Source organism: Podarcis vaucheri (assembly GCF_965113315.1).
Source record: "Podarcis vaucheri genome assembly, chromosome: 2".
NCBI lineage: Eukaryota > Metazoa > Chordata > Lepidosauria > Squamata > Lacertidae > Podarcis > Podarcis vaucheri.
The window spans coordinates 19,072,622-19,092,516 of NC_138760.1; the positions used below are offsets into that span (position 1 = coordinate 19,072,622).

The 19,895-nt window shown below is 45.9% G+C and overlaps 1 protein-coding gene across 1 annotated transcript in view; it reads right to left on the bottom strand.

Annotated features, from left to right (window-relative positions):
• ACVRL1 (activin A receptor like type 1) overlaps nt 1-18,228 on the bottom strand; it is a 53,301-nt gene extending 35,073 nt beyond the window's left edge. The window contains exons 1-2 of the mRNA XM_082212600.1: nt 17,681-18,228; nt 2,418-2,501 (exon numbers count right to left, since the gene is read on the bottom strand). Of these exons, the coding sequence (XP_082068726.1) occupies nt 2,418-2,496 (79 nt within the window). The 5' untranslated portion in view covers nt 2,497-2,501; nt 17,681-18,228. The remainder of the gene's footprint in view (nt 1-2,417; nt 2,502-17,680) is intronic.
• Nucleotides 18,229-19,895: the final 1,667 nt, after the last annotated feature.

A 19,895-nucleotide genomic window follows, 5' to 3' on the forward strand; every position in this document is an offset into this window, starting at 1 on the left:
AGACAAAAGAAGGACAGCGTTTCCCCCTGATGTTTGAGCCTTGATTCTTCCCTGCCCAGTAAGGATGATGGAGAAACGTGGTTCAGATTTTGCCACAAAGCTACCTGATTTGTATTTTCCAAAACAAGATGTGCAAACTGAATCACAGCTAGCCTTTGAAATCTACACGTCTCTGAATTTTGGGATGCCGTTCCCCAGCCAAATTACATGTACAAAAACGTAAAAATTCAGGGGAAGTGTGCATAAAATGCATACACATTAGTAAAAATCCCCCTGCAACAAGCATCAGCTGAGCCGAGTCAGGGGCCTGAGCCTGCCCTGGCTCCAGATTACCTCATTGCCTCACTTACAGCTGCTCCACTACCAATTGGGTCAGGAGAGGCTGAGGCGGCCTCTGGGTCTAGTAACCCACCGACATCTCCCGAGCTGCAGAGACCGAGGTCTGAGAGAAGGAGAGACCTGAGTACTCGCAGGAGGAGTGCTCACCTTCAGGCGAGACAGGGAGGTTAGTCACCGGGGAATCAGGACTGGCCGTTACCCCGTCAGAGACAAAAGGCTGCCGGACCCTGCCCCACATTCAACATTGCTGCTTGCTGGAACCTGCCTGTTACCCTGTGCCTGACCCAGCCCAGTTTCCTGCCTGGGCCCTGTTGGACTGTCACTTCAGCGCAATCCTCCAGGGGCGAGGTCCGATCGCAGTGTGGCGGTGCAATCCTCCCAGCGGGGGGCTGACTGCAGCAATGTGGCAATGCAATTTGTTCAGGGGGGATTTTGTCCGTCCCCCCCAGATGGCACCTGGGGCATGTCGCCTCCACCACACCTCCCTTCATACGCCCTTGTCCATACTCCTAGCCCAACCAAAGAACACTACAGCCACAATATGCTCAGTATTCTGTTTAAAAGGTCCCGGAGGCAGGAACAATGAAAGTGGTACATACATGGCCGAAATATTGGGAAATTTTGGAACAGGAGGGAGACAAATTGAAATTACAGAGTTTTGAGAAGCTGAAGGTCAAAGTACGAGATTGGCTCCATTATTATCAAATAATGGAGGTTTACAAACAGGACAGGAAAATTGGCTTCCAGGTGGAAAAATCTAAATTAGAAACAGAATTGTTAGAGCCCAATACTAAGAACTTGTCAAGAATGTACAACTTGCTGTTGAAATGGAATGCACAAGATGAAACAGTGAAATCAGCTATGATAAAATGGGCACAAGATATTGGTCATAACATTATGTTTGCTGACTGGGAACAGTTGTGGACCACCGGTATGAAATTCACGGCATGTAATGCCTTAAAGGAAAATATTATGAAAATGATTTATAGGTGGTACATGACCCTAGTCAAGCTTGCAAAAATATACCACTTATCTGATAATAAATGTTGGAAATGTAAAGAAACTGAAGGTACTTTTTTTCACCTTTGGTGGACGTGCCCAAAGATTAAGGACTTCTGGGAAATGATATATAACGAAATGAAAAAGGTACTTAAATGTACTTTCCCTAAGAAACCAGAGGCCTTTCTCTTGGGCATTGTCGGCCAATTGGTGCCAAAGAAAGATAGAATATTTTTTATGTATGCTACAACAGCAGCAAGAATACTCATAGCAAAGTATTGGAAGACACAAGATCTACCCACTCTGGAAGAATGGCAGACGAAGGTGATAGACTACATGGGACTGGCTGAGATGACTGGCAGAATCCGAGACCAGAGGAAAGAGACGGCGGAAGAAGATTGGAAGAAATTTAAAATCTATCTTAAGAAATATTGCAAAATTAATGAGTGTTAAAATGTTATGATTATAGAAAGTAAGTGGATTACAGCTATAAAGATTAAATTAAAAGAAAAAAAAGAATACAACTAGATAAAATTAAGGGTGAGGATTTGCTGAATTAAATTCGAAACTGGAATGCAGAAAGGGGAGGTATGAGGTGAAGTAAATTTTAAGAAAATAAGGTTTTGAAATTATACTTGTTTGTTTGTTTTTGTGTTTGTTTGTTTGTATTTTATAATTTGTGAAAACTTAATAAATATCTTAAAAAAAGAGAAAAGAAAGTGGTACATACAGTAGGACCAAGCGCTTGATAGAGCACCCTTGCTAAGACTCAGAAAGTCTAGGTGTGATCAGTTTTCCCCCAGGTGAGACTGCAAGACCATCTACTACATACTCTCCAACATATCTCTGTTGAAAATAAGGACAGGATCTTGAATATAAAATATGCTGATTTGGGGAGTATCCTTAGCAGCTGTAGCTACTCAGGCTAACAGATCACTGCTTCAGCGGGGCCTGGTCATGAAGCTAAGTGTTTCTAAGAAACAGCAGCCTCTTTGGCAAACAGCTGTTTTTGCAAGTGGTCCCAGTGCTAAAGTCTGTGCCTCTCCCCACTCTGCCTGACACAACTGTCTCCCACTCACCTTTTCCTCCAGCCGCCTCCATGTTTCTTGGGAGGCTCATGATGGCCACGAAAAGGCCAGCGATAGCTCTTTGCCGCATTTTCTCTACAAAAAGGGAAGAATGAGTTAAGGAAGGGGATCCTGAAAGAACATTTCAGACACATAGGATAACAGCATTTGTCTCACCAAAGATATGCTACATGGAGATTTATACATTTACCTATTTTTAAATGTATTCAGTAATAATAATAATAATAATAATAATAATAATAATAATAATAATAATTTATTATTTATACCCCGCCTATCTGGCTGGGCTTCCCCAGCCACACTGGGCGGCTTCCAACCAAATATTAAAATACAGTGATACATCAAACATTAAAAGCTTCCCTAAACAGGGCTGCCTTCAGATGTCTGCCCTAGAATATGTGGGGCATGGAACCAAACGGAGGGGAGGTGACCACAGTCTTAATCTCTCAGGACCTGGTGTGCGAAGTTGAGTCTTGTTGAACTGATGGGGAACACTGACCATAGTGTTATACAGTCGTACCTTGGATCCCAAAGGCCTTGCAAGGCGAACGTTTTGGCTCCCGAACGCCGCAAACCCGGAAATGACTGTTCCAGTTTGCGAACTATTTTTGGTAGCCAAACGTCTGATGGGGCTTCCACAGATTCCGGTTGGCTACAGGAGCTACCTGCAGCCAATCAGAAGCTGCGCTTTGGTTTCCAAACGTTTTGGAAGTCAAATGGACTTCCGGAACAGATTCTGTTTGACTTCCAAGGTACGACTGCATACTTATAGATTTGGGGGTGGTACCCTCTAAATCCTAGAAATTAATAAATGGTAGGATTTTGATTATTTGGGGTATGAAAGGAGAAAGACAAGGTGCAGAGGAATTCCTGAGCAAGCCTATGCAAAATGACCTGGCCAAGCTAGGACCATTACGAAAAGAATACAGGGCCTTTGAGAGCCACTAGTAATGCAAAAGAACTCTCCTTCCCCCTTGCCTTGAGGTGTGAACAGAGACTGGGAGTTTGGAAGGTTGGCAGGGTGTGAGGTGACAGGACAAGAGAGTTTTTAGTGAGTGTTCTAGGAAGAAGGAAAAAGGAAGACCGGGCTCCATCTTGGGCAGGCTGGCTGAAGGCAGGCTGCAGTGCTGTGGGGGACTAGAGGATGCCAGCACAGTTAACCAGAAGAATCAGGTCACTATTAGAAGCAAGAAGGCATCCTTCAGAGAACAGGATGTCTTGTCCAAATGAGAACAGCACTTCTCGTCGTTCATGTTTAGCACAAAGGTGTTGGGCAGGGAGCTATTCTGCAGGTAGGTCTGCAAAGAGAAGGCAGGCTTTTGAGCAGCCACTGTCTTCTATTCACTGACTCTTCATGATAAAACCCTATCTGGAGATGATGGTGTGCTAAATTAGAAAACCTGCCCATCACATGGGGAGTGTTCTGAGCTGCAATTGTGGATATACAGTCGTACCTTGGATCCCAAACACCTTGCAAGTCAAACGTTTTGGCTCCCAAATGCTGCGAACCGGCGTTCCGGTTTGCGAACGTTCTTTGGAACCCGAACGTCTGACCGGGCTTCCACGGCTTCTGATTGGCTGCAGGAACTTCCTGCAGCCAATCGGAAGCTGCACCTTGGTTTTGGAAGTTGAACAGACTTCTGGAACGGATTCCGTTTGACTCCAGGTTCCACTGTACTGGTTTTCACTTTTGTTGTTTTTAAAGGAGAGAAGAGTTTCTAATTTTGCTTCTTGGAAAGATCTGGCCTCAAAGGATGCTGAGTTCATCCTGCACTGTTGTGCGATTGGATTCTTTTTCGTGCTACGCTGCCTGGCTGTGCTCCAAGCTGTCCCTTCTGTATCTCCATGAGCTGAGGCCAGCTGTTGATTTCAGGGACTCAGGGGTTTTGTCGCAGGCTTATCACTAACATAAAAATACTCTTTGCAGGAATCCAGAAATCTTCCAGCTGCTCCACTGAAGAGACAGGAGTGGGAAGGCGGTTGGGTGGGCTTTTCTGTTTTGTTTTTTTGGATTGCTTGTTTGTTCATTTCCTTGTGAAACAGAAACTCTTGCCAAGCTAAGCCCATGGGAGTCTTGACCTCACCCATGCCCCTTCCAATTCCTGCAAGCTTCCCCTTCGTCAATACAGGCAAAATTTGGGTCCTGAGAGTCTGAGACCGTTCTTGTCCTGCGTCGCCCACAAATTCCTAGCATAAACAAGTCACCACTCAGCTTCCTGCTATTCAAGAATTCCAGCGTGTAGTCAGGGCGTTGCAGCCCGGACAGGAATCAAGATTGTATAGATTCTGTCCTTGATGTTTGGGGGTGGAAAGGGAGATATGCAAGCAAAGGGAGTTCAACCAGTCTGCAAAGATCTATCAGAGAAAGGCATATGCTGCACGGCTCCAGCCTTGGAAGAATAGAAACTCCCCCAGAAACAGCTTGCTTTGTTTTTGCCGGTGGAGGGGAAGTTGAGGCTAAAGCTCAGGGAACATTGGCCTGTAAATAGTGATATCAGAAAGGAAGACTAAGATCAAGATTCTGTACAAAGGGAATGTTGGCTCCTCGCAGATCAGAAGTCTGTATCGAGACCTGGTCCTCCCCTCTCTTCTCTGGCACAACGCCCCCCCCCCCATTTCAGTCTTTGGGCTCCTCCAGACAACCTGTTTACTGAGCATGCAACTTGATTTGCTTGCCCAAAGCATATACATAGGTTAGACTGAGCATTTGTTCTGGTTTGTTTGCATGGAGGTTATTATACACAGGGCTTTTTTCAGCCGGAACTTGCAGGAACACAGTTCTGGCACCTCTTGCCATTATAACAGACCTTCCAAGTGTCCCTGTTTTCCAGGGGCAGTCCTAGATTTACAAAAGCAGCCCTGGTTTCTGATTTGATCCCAGAATGTCCCGCTTTTCCTTAAGCCAGGGGTATCCAAACTTTTTTCAAAGAGGGCCAGATTTGATGAAATGAACATGCATGAGGGCCGAGCAAAGTTGTTGACCTATTTTTAGGATTGAAGTTGTTGAGTTTTGGGGGATTTAACCACAAAGTTATTGACCTTTTTTTAGGACTGAAGTTGCTGACCTTCTTTTAGGGTTGAAGTTGTGGAGGTTTTTTTAGGATTTTACCCCAGGAAATAAACTGTCACAGGGGCCGGATTAAACCAACCAGCAGGCCAAATTAGACCCTGGAAGCGGGGACCCCTGACCATTAGGTCCAGTCGTGACCGACTCTGGGGTTGCGGCGCTCATCTCGCTTTATTGGCCGAGGGAGCCGGCGTACAGCTTCCGGGTCATGTGGCCAGAGTAGCGCACGGAAACGCCGTTTACCTTCCCACCGGAGCGGCACCTATTTATCTACTTGCACTTGACGTGCTTTCAAACTGCTAGGTTGGCAGGAGCAGGGACCGAGCAACGGGAGCTCACCCTGTTGCGGGGATTTGAACCACCGACCTTCTGATCAGCAAGTCCTAGGTTCTGTGGTTTAACCCACAGGGCCACCCGCGTCCCTCATGCCTGCCTTAGGCCATCCATATTTTCATAAGAGAAATGTTGGAGGGTATGTTATAAGAGGACAAGGGAGGCAATCTTGGTGAGTTCTGGCACCTCTTTTTCCTTAAAAAATAGCACTGGTTATACAACCATCAGCATCCATTTGATCTGCTTGCAGCAGGATAGTTATACGCCTTCCATAACAATTAGTTCATTCCACACCTTTGAATGCATTTATCCATCACTCAAGTGTACCTCCAGACTGTGACTCTTTTTGCAAGTTTCAGGTGCATACCAGAGCTTTGCACAGGCAATTATGGATTAAAGGGCTCTGTTTCCCCAGCACAACAAATCCACTTTAAAAGAGAATTGGCCTTTTTGCGGCCTGGAAAGTGTGGGAGGAATAAATGATTAATGGGAATGTATGTAAACATAAATCAGGATAAATACTCATTGTCGTACAACTGCCCCGCTGACAAATCAGACTGGATGCTCAATAGAGACATTTTCTGTCTATCATCTTTCCTCCCACTCTGTTCTCTATTTCTGCTCATTTTCATCCTCTTGGACAGCCCGGCAGCTACAACACTTCAGCATTGCCTTTGCTCCAGCTGCTGAATCCCAGATTTTTCTGTCCGGGATAGGGAACCTTGTGACCTCGTCATTTCACAACTGGCCTGATCTCTAGTTCTCATAGACACTGTCTGCATCAAAGTCTCTGGAGGATGCGCCAAAGAGGCGCCTTCTCGTGTCTACTGCTCTCCAGATCCTTCTTGAATGAGACCAGGGAATCGTCAAATCGAGCATTTCTATAAATCGGCTCCATCACAGCCCATTTAAAAAGGTAAAGGACCCCTGGACAGTTACGTCCAGTCAAAGGCGACTATAGGGTTGTGGTCTTCATCTTGCTTTCAGGCTGAGGGAGCCGGTGTTTGTCCACAAACAGCTTTCCAGCTCATGTGGCCAGCATGACTAAACCGCTTCTGGCACAACATGACCCCATAATGGAACCCAGAGCGCACAGGAATGCCGTTTACCTTCCCGGCGCAGCGGTACCTATTTATCTACTTCAGTGGTGGCCAAACTTTTTTCAAAGAGGGCCATATTTGATGAAGTGAAGGGCCGTGAGGGCCGACCAAAGAGCCAACCAAACCCTTTTTTTAGGACTGAAGTTGTTGAGCTTTTTTTTAGGGTTGAAATTGTGGAGGTTTTTTACCCCAGGAGCTGGGACAGAGCAACGGGAGCTCACCCCGTCGCTGGGATTCGAACCATTGACCTTCCGATCAGCAAGCTTAACAGGCTCCGTGGTTTAGACCACAGGGCCACCTGCATCTTTTTTACAGCCCTTGTACAGAGAAGGAGATAGGTGAAAAGTTGTGTGCATACTGTTTTGCCCTCTGTCAAGCCAAAGGAAGCTACAGAGGAAACTCACCGTCACAAATTTTGTGGCAAATAACATATGGGTAGGGATGAAGAATCTGTCCATTTGGATTCTTTAAGTTTTGCATTTTCCCCATCATAAATTCAATTCTCTCACATTCCTGCAGCAATTTGTGATTTTTTTAAAAGATAAAAATTGCTCGTGAAAAATTGTTAGTATTTCAATGTGAATTTCTCTTAATAACCAGGTATTTGTACACAGTTTTTACTAATGTACACATTTTTGAAAGCAACTTCCTGTAAAGGGCATTTTTGTATGTTATTTTCACTAATATATGCATTTTACACACATTTCCCCCCAGTATATGTATTTTTGTATTCGTTGGTTGGCTAGAGAACCTCACTGCAAAATTTGGAGACATGCAGATTTTGAAAGATAGCTGTGTTTCGGTTTGCATATTGATTCGAGAAGCACAGATTGGGTAGTTTCTCACCGAAAGGCAAACAGAATTGAATTGCTTCTCCAGCTCTGCACATGGGCCCACAAAACGCATTGCCACAGCACATTCTGACAACCATCAAGTTTGGCTGTAACACTGGCAATAAACCAATATTAGGGAAGTCAGTCAGTCTGTGCTTGTGAATGCGCTTTGAGCAGTCCTCACTTTGCTCCACCCTTTCTGGAGTGGGGAAACATATAATGGAGCTGATGGCTTGCTATTACGTGCAAACCAGCACTTGCTATCTGATTCCTCCAACCATGCCATGTGAGCTGGAAAACAAGAACAAACCTTGGCTTCCGTTTGTGTTACATCTGGAGATAAAAACCAATGAGTGCTGGTTTGTAGCAGTCAGCCAGCCACTCTTAAGTTTGTTTCCCCACGCTAGAAAGGGAGGAGTAAAGTGTGGACTGCCTGACCTGCACGTCCCAGTGTGTAGGTTGTGTGTAGAATAAGTTCCCCGACCATGATTTATGGCCAGCGTTTTATGTGGATGCAGCCAATGATGATGATGATGATGATAATTTATTTATACCCTGCCCATCTGGCTGCGCTTCCCCAGCCACTCTGGGCGGTTTCCAACAAAATATTAAAATACAGTAACGCATCAAACATTAAAAGCTTCCCTAAACAGGAATGAGTTCTGGTCCCAAACCAGGTGAAATCACATCGTATTCTTACAGTATCTTACTATGTAGTTCATGTTATTGAATGTGTTTTCTTCTCATTTACATATTATGTATCGAAACTTGAAAAATCAATAAGAATAATTGTTAAAATAAAGATATCTCATCCTGTAGCCTACTGTCCACAAATGATTGGTGGCAGCTCTTCATCCAGTCTCAAGTTAATTTTCCCGGACCAGTCTGTGTGCAGCCAGGAAGCCGCCTAGCGTAAAATCAAGTGATGCTCAGAACCTGTCAACCTCAGGTATTGACTTCTGCAAATTCACCCTGAGGCAGAAGGGTGAGCAATAGCAATCTGGTACAAGTGGATAACAGGAATGCAGCATCTCTCTCTTTCTCTCCCCTTCCCTTTTTATGACATTAAATAAATATTTCTATTTATATAGCCACAAGGGCGAATGTTTACTGCACCTTCGGATTTGCCAATTAAAAGAACTTACTGTAATGTATTTATTTTTTCATTACATCTGCTTAATCGTCCCATGTTCTACTAAGAAGCATGCTTTTTGCCACAAGCTGCCAGAACAAAGCCCAGGGCCTCTTCAGGGCTAACGCACTGGAATCTCCAGCAGTCAGGAAGTGGGATTTCCGTGACCTGGCATGGGCGGTTCTTGCAGGAGGGGATAAAGGATGTCGTAGCTATGACAGCAAATATAATAATAATAGTGTGTGTGTGTGTGCACTTAACAGCTTTTGAATGGATTGCCATAGCATCACTTCAATGGTCTATCTATCTATCTATCTATCTATCTATCTATCTATCTGATAATCCCAGTCATCTATTGCATGCTAATGGGAACCGAATACCTGTATTTTTGGTCACTAGATCACTGCAGATGGTGACAGCAGCCACAAAATTAAAAGACGCCTGCTTCTTAGGAGAAAAGCAATGACAAACCTAGACAGCATCTTAAAAAGCAGAGACATCCGTATTGTTAAAGCTATGGTTTTCCCAGTAGTGATGTATGGAAGTGAGAGCTGGACTATAAAGAAGGCTGATAGCCGAAGAATTGATGCTTTTGAATTATGGTGCTGGAGGAGACTCATGAGAGTCCCATGGACTGCAAGAAGATCAAACCTCTCCATTCTTAAGGAAATCAGCCTTGAGTGCTCACTGGAAGGACAGATCCTGAAGCGGAGGCTCCAATACTTTGGCCACCTCATGAGAAGAGAAGACTCCCTGGAAAAGACCCTGATGTTGGGAAAGATGGAGGGCACAAGGAGAAGGGGACGATAGAGGACGATATGGTTGGATAGTGTTCTCGAAGCTACCAGCATGAGTTTGACTAAACTGCGGGAGGCAGTGGAAGACAGAAGTGCCTGTCGTGCTCTGGTCCATGGGGTCACGAAGAGTCGGACACGACTAAATGACTAAACAACAACAACAGACAAATGCATGGAGTATAGCTCTACCAATGGTTCTTCTTGGTCATGACAGGTAAATAAAGGTAAAGGTACTCCTGACCGTTAGGTCCAGTCGCGGATGACTCTGGGGTTGCACGCTCATCTTGCTCTATAGGCCGAGGGCGCTGGCATTTGTCTGCAGACAGCTTCCGGGTCATGTGGCCAGCATGACTAAGACGCTTCTGGAGAACCAGAGCAGCGCACGGAAACACTGTTTACCTTCCCGCTGGAGCGGTACCTATTTATCTACTTGCACTTGACGTGCTTTTGAACTACTAGGTGGGCAGGAGCTAGGACCGAGAAATAGGAGTTCACTCCGTCGCGGGTATTCGAACCGCCGACCTTCCGTTCGGCAAGCCCTAGGCTCTGTGGTTTAGACCACAGCGCCACCCGCATGCCTGACAGGTAAATGAACCCCCCCCCCAATTCAGTGTGCCTCTGAAGGCCAGTTGTTGGGAACAAAAGCAGGAGAGGGCCATTATTGCCCTCATGCCCTGCCAGTGAGCTTTCCAGAGATATTTGGTTGGCCATTGCATGGGACGCAGGATACTACACTAGAATGACCCTTGTTCCAAATCAGCAGGGCTCATCGTACGGTCATCGTTTTTGACATTTAAAAACCCCTTAAATGACCTGAAGCTGAGCAGGAAGTGGAACTGATTATACAAGTCGGAACTTGCTGCCAGTGCAGGATTTTGCTGCTGAATGGAACGGGTGCTAACATTTGGCATGTGCTGATGTGGGTGCACTGAAGCCACACACCAGAAAAAATGCAGCGGTCATTGCGGTTTGAGGCTTGTGAGCCGGCCGCATGGTGAAGCAATTGCACAGTTGCTCCACCGCAGGCAGAATTTGGCAGGTTTCCTCGTAAGCCACATTTCCTGCTTGCCAGCTTGCTTACGGGAACGGATCCCCATTTCCACACTCACAGGACCTCCTCTTTGTACCTTTGTCACTGCTGGGATTCAGCCACATAGTGGATAATTCGGACGGCACAATGAAAGTTGACTTGGCACTCTTGTGTAACAAACAATCCCCACACCCGCACATATCCAAACCCACGCCCAGATTTTGCTATAAGGAAAGTGATGGGAAAAAGCACTAAAAAGTGTGGGATGACATGTGCTCGACACAACATCATATAACCTCCCCACAAACGAATCAGAATGAACGCTACATGTTATGTACTGAGCTGAATCCTAGACCAATAGGAGCCAGAATTCAGCAGTCTGATTGGTCCATAGGAGCCACCCAATCCAGCTCCAGATGGAAGTGAATCAGCGACCTGATTGGCATGCAGGAGAGGCCAATCAGACTTCTGGAGAAGGTGAATCCGCAACCTGATTGGCCTGCAGGAGCAGCCAATCAGGCTTCTGGAGGAAGTGAATCCGCAACCTGATTGGCCTATAGGAGCAGCCTGGAATTAGCCAATCACACGGGGCCCATTGTGTAAATAATGTGTATGCTGTATATAGCTAGACGTTTTAGGGAAAGTTTCATTCATTGCTACTATGAGCTGAATAAGGAGCATGAAATTCACACTCAACTCCGAGTATATTTCCTTCTGGTGGTTCCCTTGCTGAGAGAAGCCAAGTTACAGGGAACCAGGCAGAGGGCCTTCTCGGTAGTGGCACCCGCCCTGTGGAACGTCCTCCTACCAGATGTCAAATAGAAAAACAACTACCAGACTTTTAGAAGACATCTGACGGCAGCCCTGTTTAGGGAAGCTTTCAATGTTTAATAGATTATTGTACAGTGGTGCCCCGCAAGACGAATGCCTCGCAAGACGGAAAACCCGCTAGACGAAAGGGTTTTCCATTTTGGAGGTGCTTCGCAAAACAAATCTCCTATGGGCTTGCTTCGCAAGACGACAATGTCTTGCGAGTTCCTGCTGTTTTTTTTCCCTCCCCCCCTTTTTCTAAGCCGCTAAACCGCTTATCAGCTGATCCGATCAGCAGATATGCCGCTAAAAGCCGCTAATAGCGCTAATCCACTAATCCGTCAATGGGCTTGCTTCGCAAGACGAAAAAAACGCTAGATGAAGAGAATCACAGAACGGATTCTTTTCGTCTTGCGAGGCACCACTGTATTTTAATATTCTGTTGGAAGCCACCCAGAGTGGCTGGGGTATAAATAATAAATTATTATTATTCTTTTATTATTAACGGAAGTGGTGTGCGGTGTTGGCAAACCAAGTCAGCAATGCAGCCCCTGACCTGCCCCCCTGCTGCTGGGCTGGCTACTTCTGCCCCCATCCCAATCTGTAATATGTCACGAGTATAATACTCGTTGTAGGATCTTTGTAAGGATTGCTGAGAAGATGATAAGAAGAAAAGTCCTCTATAAACGCCAAGTACGGTTCTGTGGCTGGAAACCTCCAACGCATTTGTTGGTTCCGCTTTTTGAGGGCCAAAATAGTACTCATGACTTGGTTCCTTTTTTAAATTAAAAAAATAAATCCAGGGTGTGTGACTTCAAGGATGATATTTGGCCTTGTTTCAAGGTTAGGGGCTGGAGAATTTCCCACGGGTGCAGTCCTCCCTGCAATGACCAGCTGTTTTTAAAAGCCAAGTGCCTGTGATGGAGTGAAGTGTACACAACTGGGTGACAGATTCGCAACCTAAAGTCACATCTGCACCATGCTTTTAAGGTGCTACGATGCCACGTTAAACAGTCATGGCTTCCCCTAACCAATTCTGGGAGTTGTACTTGAGAATTGTGGATCGAGGGCCCGACCCCGCTATGTGAAATAAATACACAAGGACACGTGATATAAGGTTAATGGGCAAGAAAAGGCCACAACTTTATTGATTACAGCAGTGAAAAGGTATTGGCTTAGGCATTGGATGACTATAGGTGGTGGGTTTATTCAACAGTAGGTGGAGCCTGTTGATGCTCATCCAACTATAGGCTCACCCCCTGATGTCACCGAGGGTCGTGCCATGGCCTCCCGCCAAGCAGGCATCGGACGGAATACACGACCGCCAGTTTCCTTTAACGGAATAACCCACGGTAGATAGCATAGGCGATGGCCACACCTAGCCCTTGACACAGCACAAAACACGAATCCAATGCCTAACCTACCCACCAATACCACAAAAGTTGTGACGATTGCTACGAGGTAGGCGAAAAAAACCAAAAGGCCTAATGCCTAATGGAAAAATTCCTACCAGGCCCCCCAGACAACCGGGGCGACCAACCTAAGGTCCATAGCAAGGCCAAAAACCTAGACCCTGAGCTAAATGGGAGTGGAGGGTGTGTGACTCGCTGAGGGACGACGATGAATGAGGGGGAGGCGGAGCTGGCACCACAGCATTAAGCTGCTACACACGCCCCCCCGGAGGCACCTGGTTGGCTACCTCTGGTGGGCGTGGGTGCCAGCCAGGTAAGGAGGGGAGGAGGCTAATGCCCCCTACCAGGGGCGGAGCTCAGTCTCCTGCCCACAACCACTCCCCTCTCTTCCAGGGAGGAGAGTCTTTGTTGGCAGGCCCCTCTTCCGCTAACAGTGCTACAACTCTCGGAGTTTCCTGTGAAGAGGGATTTATTATTACACCAGCCACAGCTCTGGGAGGGAAATAGGGACCTCCTAACCATTTTCAGCATCCATAAAACTACAGCTCCCAGAGTTCTTTGGGGGAGAAGAAGACACAACTGTTTAAAGTGGTATCATAGTGCCCTAAAAATGTAGGTGGCCTAAGAGGACACCTAGAGTCACAGGTTAACAGGTTTAGAATTGCCCAAGAAAGATGTTAAATTATTTTTGTATGTCACAACTGTTGCTCAAATTTTACTAGCTAAGAAATGGAAAATGCAAGAAGTACCAACTGTGGAAGTATGGCAGATGAAGATGGTGGATTTTTTGGAGCTAGCCGACTTGACCGGAAGAGTCCGTGACCACAATGAGGAGGAGTACCAGGAAGAATGGAAGAAATTTAATGCTTATTTAGTTAAATACGCTAAGTTAAATTAATTGGAAAAAGCTTGCAAGTACCAAATAGGCTTGATTTATATATGTAATGTGATGAATTAATATGTTTAATGCTGAATTGTTCTGGGGATTGCATCTAAAGCCAAAACTGTGCATAGTCAGGGCTTTTTCTTCAGCAGGAACTCTCTGGAACTCAGTTCCGGCACCTCTCAGTTGGGCGCCATTGCCATTATTAGAGAACAAGAGAGGCGTTCATGGTGAGTTCCGGCACATCTTTTTCTAGAAAAATAGCACTGCATATAGCCAAACCTCATTTTCCCTGGAACCCTGTACCCTTTCTGCCCTCTTTTTAATTGTTTTACAATTTTTTGCCACGCGCGTAAAGCTAAATGCGCACAAGTTAAATGCATGCAAATTGTGGGCTTACTGCAATAGTTTTGCTCAGGTCTGAGTTTTATTTACTTATCTGAACAATTTACAGTGGTGCCTCGCAAGACGAAAAGAATCCGTTCTGTGATTCTCTTCGTCTAGCGGTTTTTTTCGTCTTGCGAAGCAAGCCCATTGAAGGATTAGCGGATTAGCGCTATTAGCACTATTAGAGGCTATTAGAGGCTTTTAGCAGCTTATCTGCTGATCGGATCAGCTGATAAGCAGCTTAGCAGCTTAGAAAAAGGGGGGGGGGAAGGAAAAAAAAACCAGCAGGAACTCGCAAGACATTGTCGTCTTGCGAAGCAATCCCATAGGAGATTCGTTTTGCGAAGCACCTCCAAAACGGAAAACTCTTTCGTCTAGCGAGTTTTCCGTCTTGCGAGGCATTCGTCTTGCGGGGCACCACTGTATATGCCACTTAATTATAATCAACTCTAATCAGGGTGCAAAAAGATAAAAACCAGATAAAACTATAAAACCAGAATTTCGTTAAAATGCCTGCGGGAATAGAAAGCCTTCAATAGGCCTGATGTCATCTTGTGCTACTTTTACACTGCTAAACTTTTGTTTTGAGAAGCTGTGATGGCTAGGTACAAATAAACTGATCTGATCCAATGGCCTTACAGGGGCTCCCTTAGATAGGCATATGTATTACTTTAGTTGTGAAGCACACAATTCACATTCCCACCCGCCATTCCACACTTTACAAGGGTGTCTACATTCCTGATGTGTTAGACCAGATGTTTGTGTCTCTCCAGATGTTGCTACACTACAACTCTAATCAGCCCCAGTCAGCCTGGACAGTGGTCGAGGAAAATGTGATTTGCAGAAATACTCTGAGCATGCGCAGTTTTGCATTGTAGAAACTGATGTAAATCACAGCATAGTTTCTGTTGTCATGAACGGAAATAAAATGAGATTTGCTTTTGCTCACAAAAGTTATGTGTACAGTACAGTGGTGCCCCGCAAGATGAATATCTCGCAAGACGGAAAACCCACTAGACGAAAGGGTTTTCCGTTTTTGAGCTGCTTCGCAAGACGATTTTCCCTATGGGCTTGCTTTGCAAGACGAAAACGTCTTGCGAGTGTTCCGATTTTTTTCCGCTCCCCCCCTTTTTCTAAGCCACTAATAGCCTTTTAGCCGCTAATCCGCTAAACCTTTAATAGCCGCTAAGCCTTTAATAGCTGCTAAACCGCTAATAGCGCTAATCTGCTAAGCCGCTAATAGGGTTGCTTCGCAAGACAAAAAACCTGCTAGACTAAGAGACTCGCGGAACAGATTAATTTCGTCTTGCGAGGCACCACTGTATTAGGCAAAATTGCATAAAGGTGTGACTATTAGGGCAAATCTGTACCATGACGCTAACAAATTTTTGCAAACTTAAATAAATTCACAGACTGGTGTGGAAATGCAGAGAATTGAACTTAAGGTAGGAAAACTGAGAGAAAGCAAAATTGATAGATTCGTCTGTTCCTAGCTGGAACCAGACACTGGGGTGCAAACCTAGGCCTATGAATATGAGCCTTTGCCAAACAGCTGCAAAAACAGAAGGGGGAGGATATGATTTGAAGTGGAAAAATGAGGCGGGGGGGGAGTGCTTAACCCTTACCCCACCCACTACCATCCTCCTGCAACCTCCTCCTTTCAGCTCTGTTTTCCTGCAACATGGGAGGAATTTAGCATCTCACTAAGGCAATTGTTTGATTGCCAGATGGAGCAATCCTCTTCTCCATTCCCTGCATAATGTTCTGGTGGTTCTTCGGACTCCTTCCCTGCATCCAGCCAATTTTAGGGGGGGCGCATGGGGGAGGAGAGGGGGGAATAGCCCCATTGTGCAGGTGGAAGCCTTTGAACAGGGCTTCCGCTTTTGAATCCTGTGCAACGACTCACATCTGCAGTGGTAGCTGACTTAACTGTAGCTTCCTCAGGAACCAGTCAGTTAGGAAATTTCTCTATACTACCTGGAATTTTAGGAATTTCTCTATACTACCTGGAATAATAAAGTTGTATCCTGTGCTTTGTCAGGTTGCCCTTTCACTGTGTTCAAGAATGCTACACTAACTATATTTTTAACGGACATGCCTATCAATTTCAGATGAAGACAGAGACAAAATCACTGCAATGGGGGGGGGGGGAGCCAGTGACCCTCTACATGTTGTTGGGACTCTCTACTGCCATGAGGCCCAGCTAACATGGCCAATGGTCCAAGGCAATGTGTGTTGTTGTCTAAACACATCTGGAAGGCACAAGGTTCTCCACCACTGCCATAAATCCTCTTAAAAGGTAAAGGGACCCCTGACCATTAGGTCCAGTCGTGGCCGACTCTGGGGTTGCAGTGCTCATCTCACTTTACTGGCCGAGGGAGCCGGCGTACAGCTTCCAGGTCATGTGGCCAGCATGACTAAGCCACTTCTGGCAAACCAGAGCAGCGCACAGAAACGCCGTTTACCTTCCCGCCAGAGTGGTACCTATTTATCTATTTGCACTCGACGTGCTTTCGAACCGCTAGGTTGGCAGGAGCAGGGACCGAGCAATGGGAGCTCACCCCGCCACAGGGATTCGAACCGCCGGCCTTCTGAATGGCAAGTCCTAGGCTCTGTGGTTTAACCCACAGCGCCACCCGCGTCCCATTACAATCCTCTTACAGCTGCTCTTATACCTGAAGGAGCATCTCCACGCCCATCGTTCAGCCTGAGGGCCAGCTCCAAGGGCCTTCTGGAGGTTCCTTCACTGCGAAAAGTAAGGTTATAGGGAACCAGGCGGAGGGCCTTCTCAGTAGTGGCGCCCGCCCTGTGGAACACCCTCCCATCAGATGTCAGGGAAATAAACAACTATCTGACTTTTAGAAGACATCTGTTTAGGGAAGTTTTTAATGTCTGATCTTTTATTGTGTTTTTAATATTCTGAAGGGGGCCACCCAGAGTGGCTGGGGAAACCCAGCCAGATGGGCGGGGTATAAATAAAAAAGTCATAATTATTATTGTGGTCAGCTTTCACTGCCAGTGGTCTGGCAACCCCCCCCCCCCAGATTCCCACGATCCACAAATGAAATATTTCAACCCACCCTGGAAACATCTGTTTCGATTTTTCTCCGCGAATTGGTCTGCTGTCTAGCATTGTCCTTGTGGCAGTTTTGCCCAAGGATTTCGCCATAATCCCCAGCTGAGCTGAGCTCAACAAGAGTCCAAGCAATGGCCAGTTGGTTTTGTGGAGGAGCTCAAGGGAGCCGGTCTGTCCTGTCTGAGAGCCAGGCTAGAGAAAACCGAAGATGCTAAATGCTGCTAGGAATTTGATTTCAGCAGTGATACATTTCAACCTTTTCTCCATTCTTTTATGTGGGGCCTGGTGCCTAAAGATCGGATCTTAGAAATTCCTGTTTTGCTTGACAGCTTCTTTTAAAAAATCCCCCCTCAAGTAAAAATGAAAATGTCAGAAAACATTGAATCCGACTTACCCAGAAGTCTATGTAGGTGGAAGAGAGTGAAGCTTAGGCACGTCCTGTATCCTGCTGCCTTCCTGCTTTCAACGGGCCTCGGCTAAAAGTTTTCTTCGGTACCAAAGTCTGAAGTGTTGTTGTTTTTTTAAAAACACCAGCAGATGCATGTATTTAGATCACCCTGGGCAGCTCCTCATCATTCTCGGATGCCTGGCCTGATACAGAATCATGGGTCTCCTTTCCGATGACCGTGCGAACCTTCCTGAATTTTCCAACTTTAAAGGCGCAGCGTCCCCTGATTCAGTCTAAAGCTCCTTTCTGGCAAAGCGTATCCCAGGGAGGAGGCCGGCGTATCGAAAGCAGGGTTGATTAAATGGGGAGCAGGAGCCAGGATTCTTTTCTACAGTCAGTCCCCTCTGCACTTTCCCTCTCGCTCTGAAAGCAGTGGTTTGGCAAGCTCTGGAGGTGGGAGAGAAGTTAAAAATGTTTCTTATTACTGCCTCTTCCTGCTTGGCTTTTCTCCACCACTGCCAGCTAATAAAGCATTTCCTATTGCAAAGCACAGATCTACACACACACACACACACACACACACACACACACACACACACAGTCCCAGTCCCTCCCTCCCTCTCTCCCCCCAGAGCACAGTAGGGTCCTGCGCAATTATTCTTCATGATCTCCTATTTCTGACAACTAAGTGATTCTTATTGCCTCACCTTACTCTGTTTCATTCCTCCAGCTGGTCAGTTCCTTTCCCCCCTTGTTTTCGTTTTCAGAATGCCGTTGACTAATTCAGGGGGTGGGAGTGGGGGCTTTCAACCAGATCATTCTCTGTTTCACCAGTCTGGGCAGAAAAATTATGCCCTATTTCTGTCAGGCAACCAGAACAGTGATCTAGCCAGCCACCAAAACCCACAGTCCTGGCTACTTTGTGGATAGGCTTTGTGGATGCCTTGGGCCAAGTCTCTTAATCTGGAAGGACAGAGGTCTGTGGACCAGACAAGGCAGTGACCTTGAAGAGAGACCCTATGTTAGTTGAGAATTGGAGTATGCTTGGACCCCCAGAAAACGAACCACCATCTGGAGTTGCCTCTGTCCAGATTGTTCACCCACAATGCATCAGGTTCCACTCTGGCTCTTGACAGTGTATCTCCAAATTTTGTCTTGGCTCTGTCCTCAGCCCAGTGGCCCTGTATTTTTGCAATCAAAAGCTCTCATTCCTTATTGACCAGCAGTACCACAGGCACTGGCATTTATCTGCTCTGGACATGGGACTGATAAGCGAATTTTGGCAGTCCCTACCATTCTTTTTAAAGGACCAGTAGTACCAACCAGCCGCATCTCATGACTGTTCTGCTTTCATAGCTTCGGTAATTTTGTGTAAGTCAACTCTGGAGACTAAATATAAAGCTGACCAACATTCTTGACTACGGGATGAATGTCAATGCCACACTGCAGCAACTCTTACAGAGCATTGATTGATTGATTGATTGATTGGTCGGTCGATTGATCGACTGCACTTCTAAGCCACCCTTACTCAGTAAACATCCCAGGGCGGTTTACAAATAAATAAAACAGGCCAACAAAACACAAGTAAAATCCAAAACCCTAAACCAAACACCCACCCACAATTTCCAGCTGTACAAACAGCTGTCAAAGGACATTTCCAACACGAAAGGGCTTTGAAAAAGCTACTACATATATATAACTGGGACTGCAACAATTGGTTTTCAGTTCCCTCATCCAGTATTATGGGATGGTGTCCAGTGGTCTTCTTTGAAGATGGGCACTTGGAAGAACACTTTTTGGCAAATTTAAGCTATGCGTACTGTACCATTAATATGTGACCCTAAATTCTTGCACACTTACCTTTTACAGTGGTACCTCAGGTTACATATGCTTCAGCTTGATGTTGATACCAGGATAGATCCTAAACAGTCTGTCTGTTAGCACTTAGAAAATGATGCAGTGATAGTAATAGACCCAGCATAGGTTTCTCAAAACCAAGTCATGCCAGATGAATCACATTTCCATTTTTTTTTATTAAGCTTGGGGGAGCAAGGGAATGCTGTGGAAGGAGCTTTCAGTAAGGCTTTTGACAAAATCAGCCATGATATTCTTGCAGAGGAGCTGGTAAAATGTGGTCTGGATGAGGTCATTTTTAGGTGGATTTGTAGCTGGTTGACTGACTGAACCCAAAGACTGCTCACTAATAGTTCCTTGCCATCCT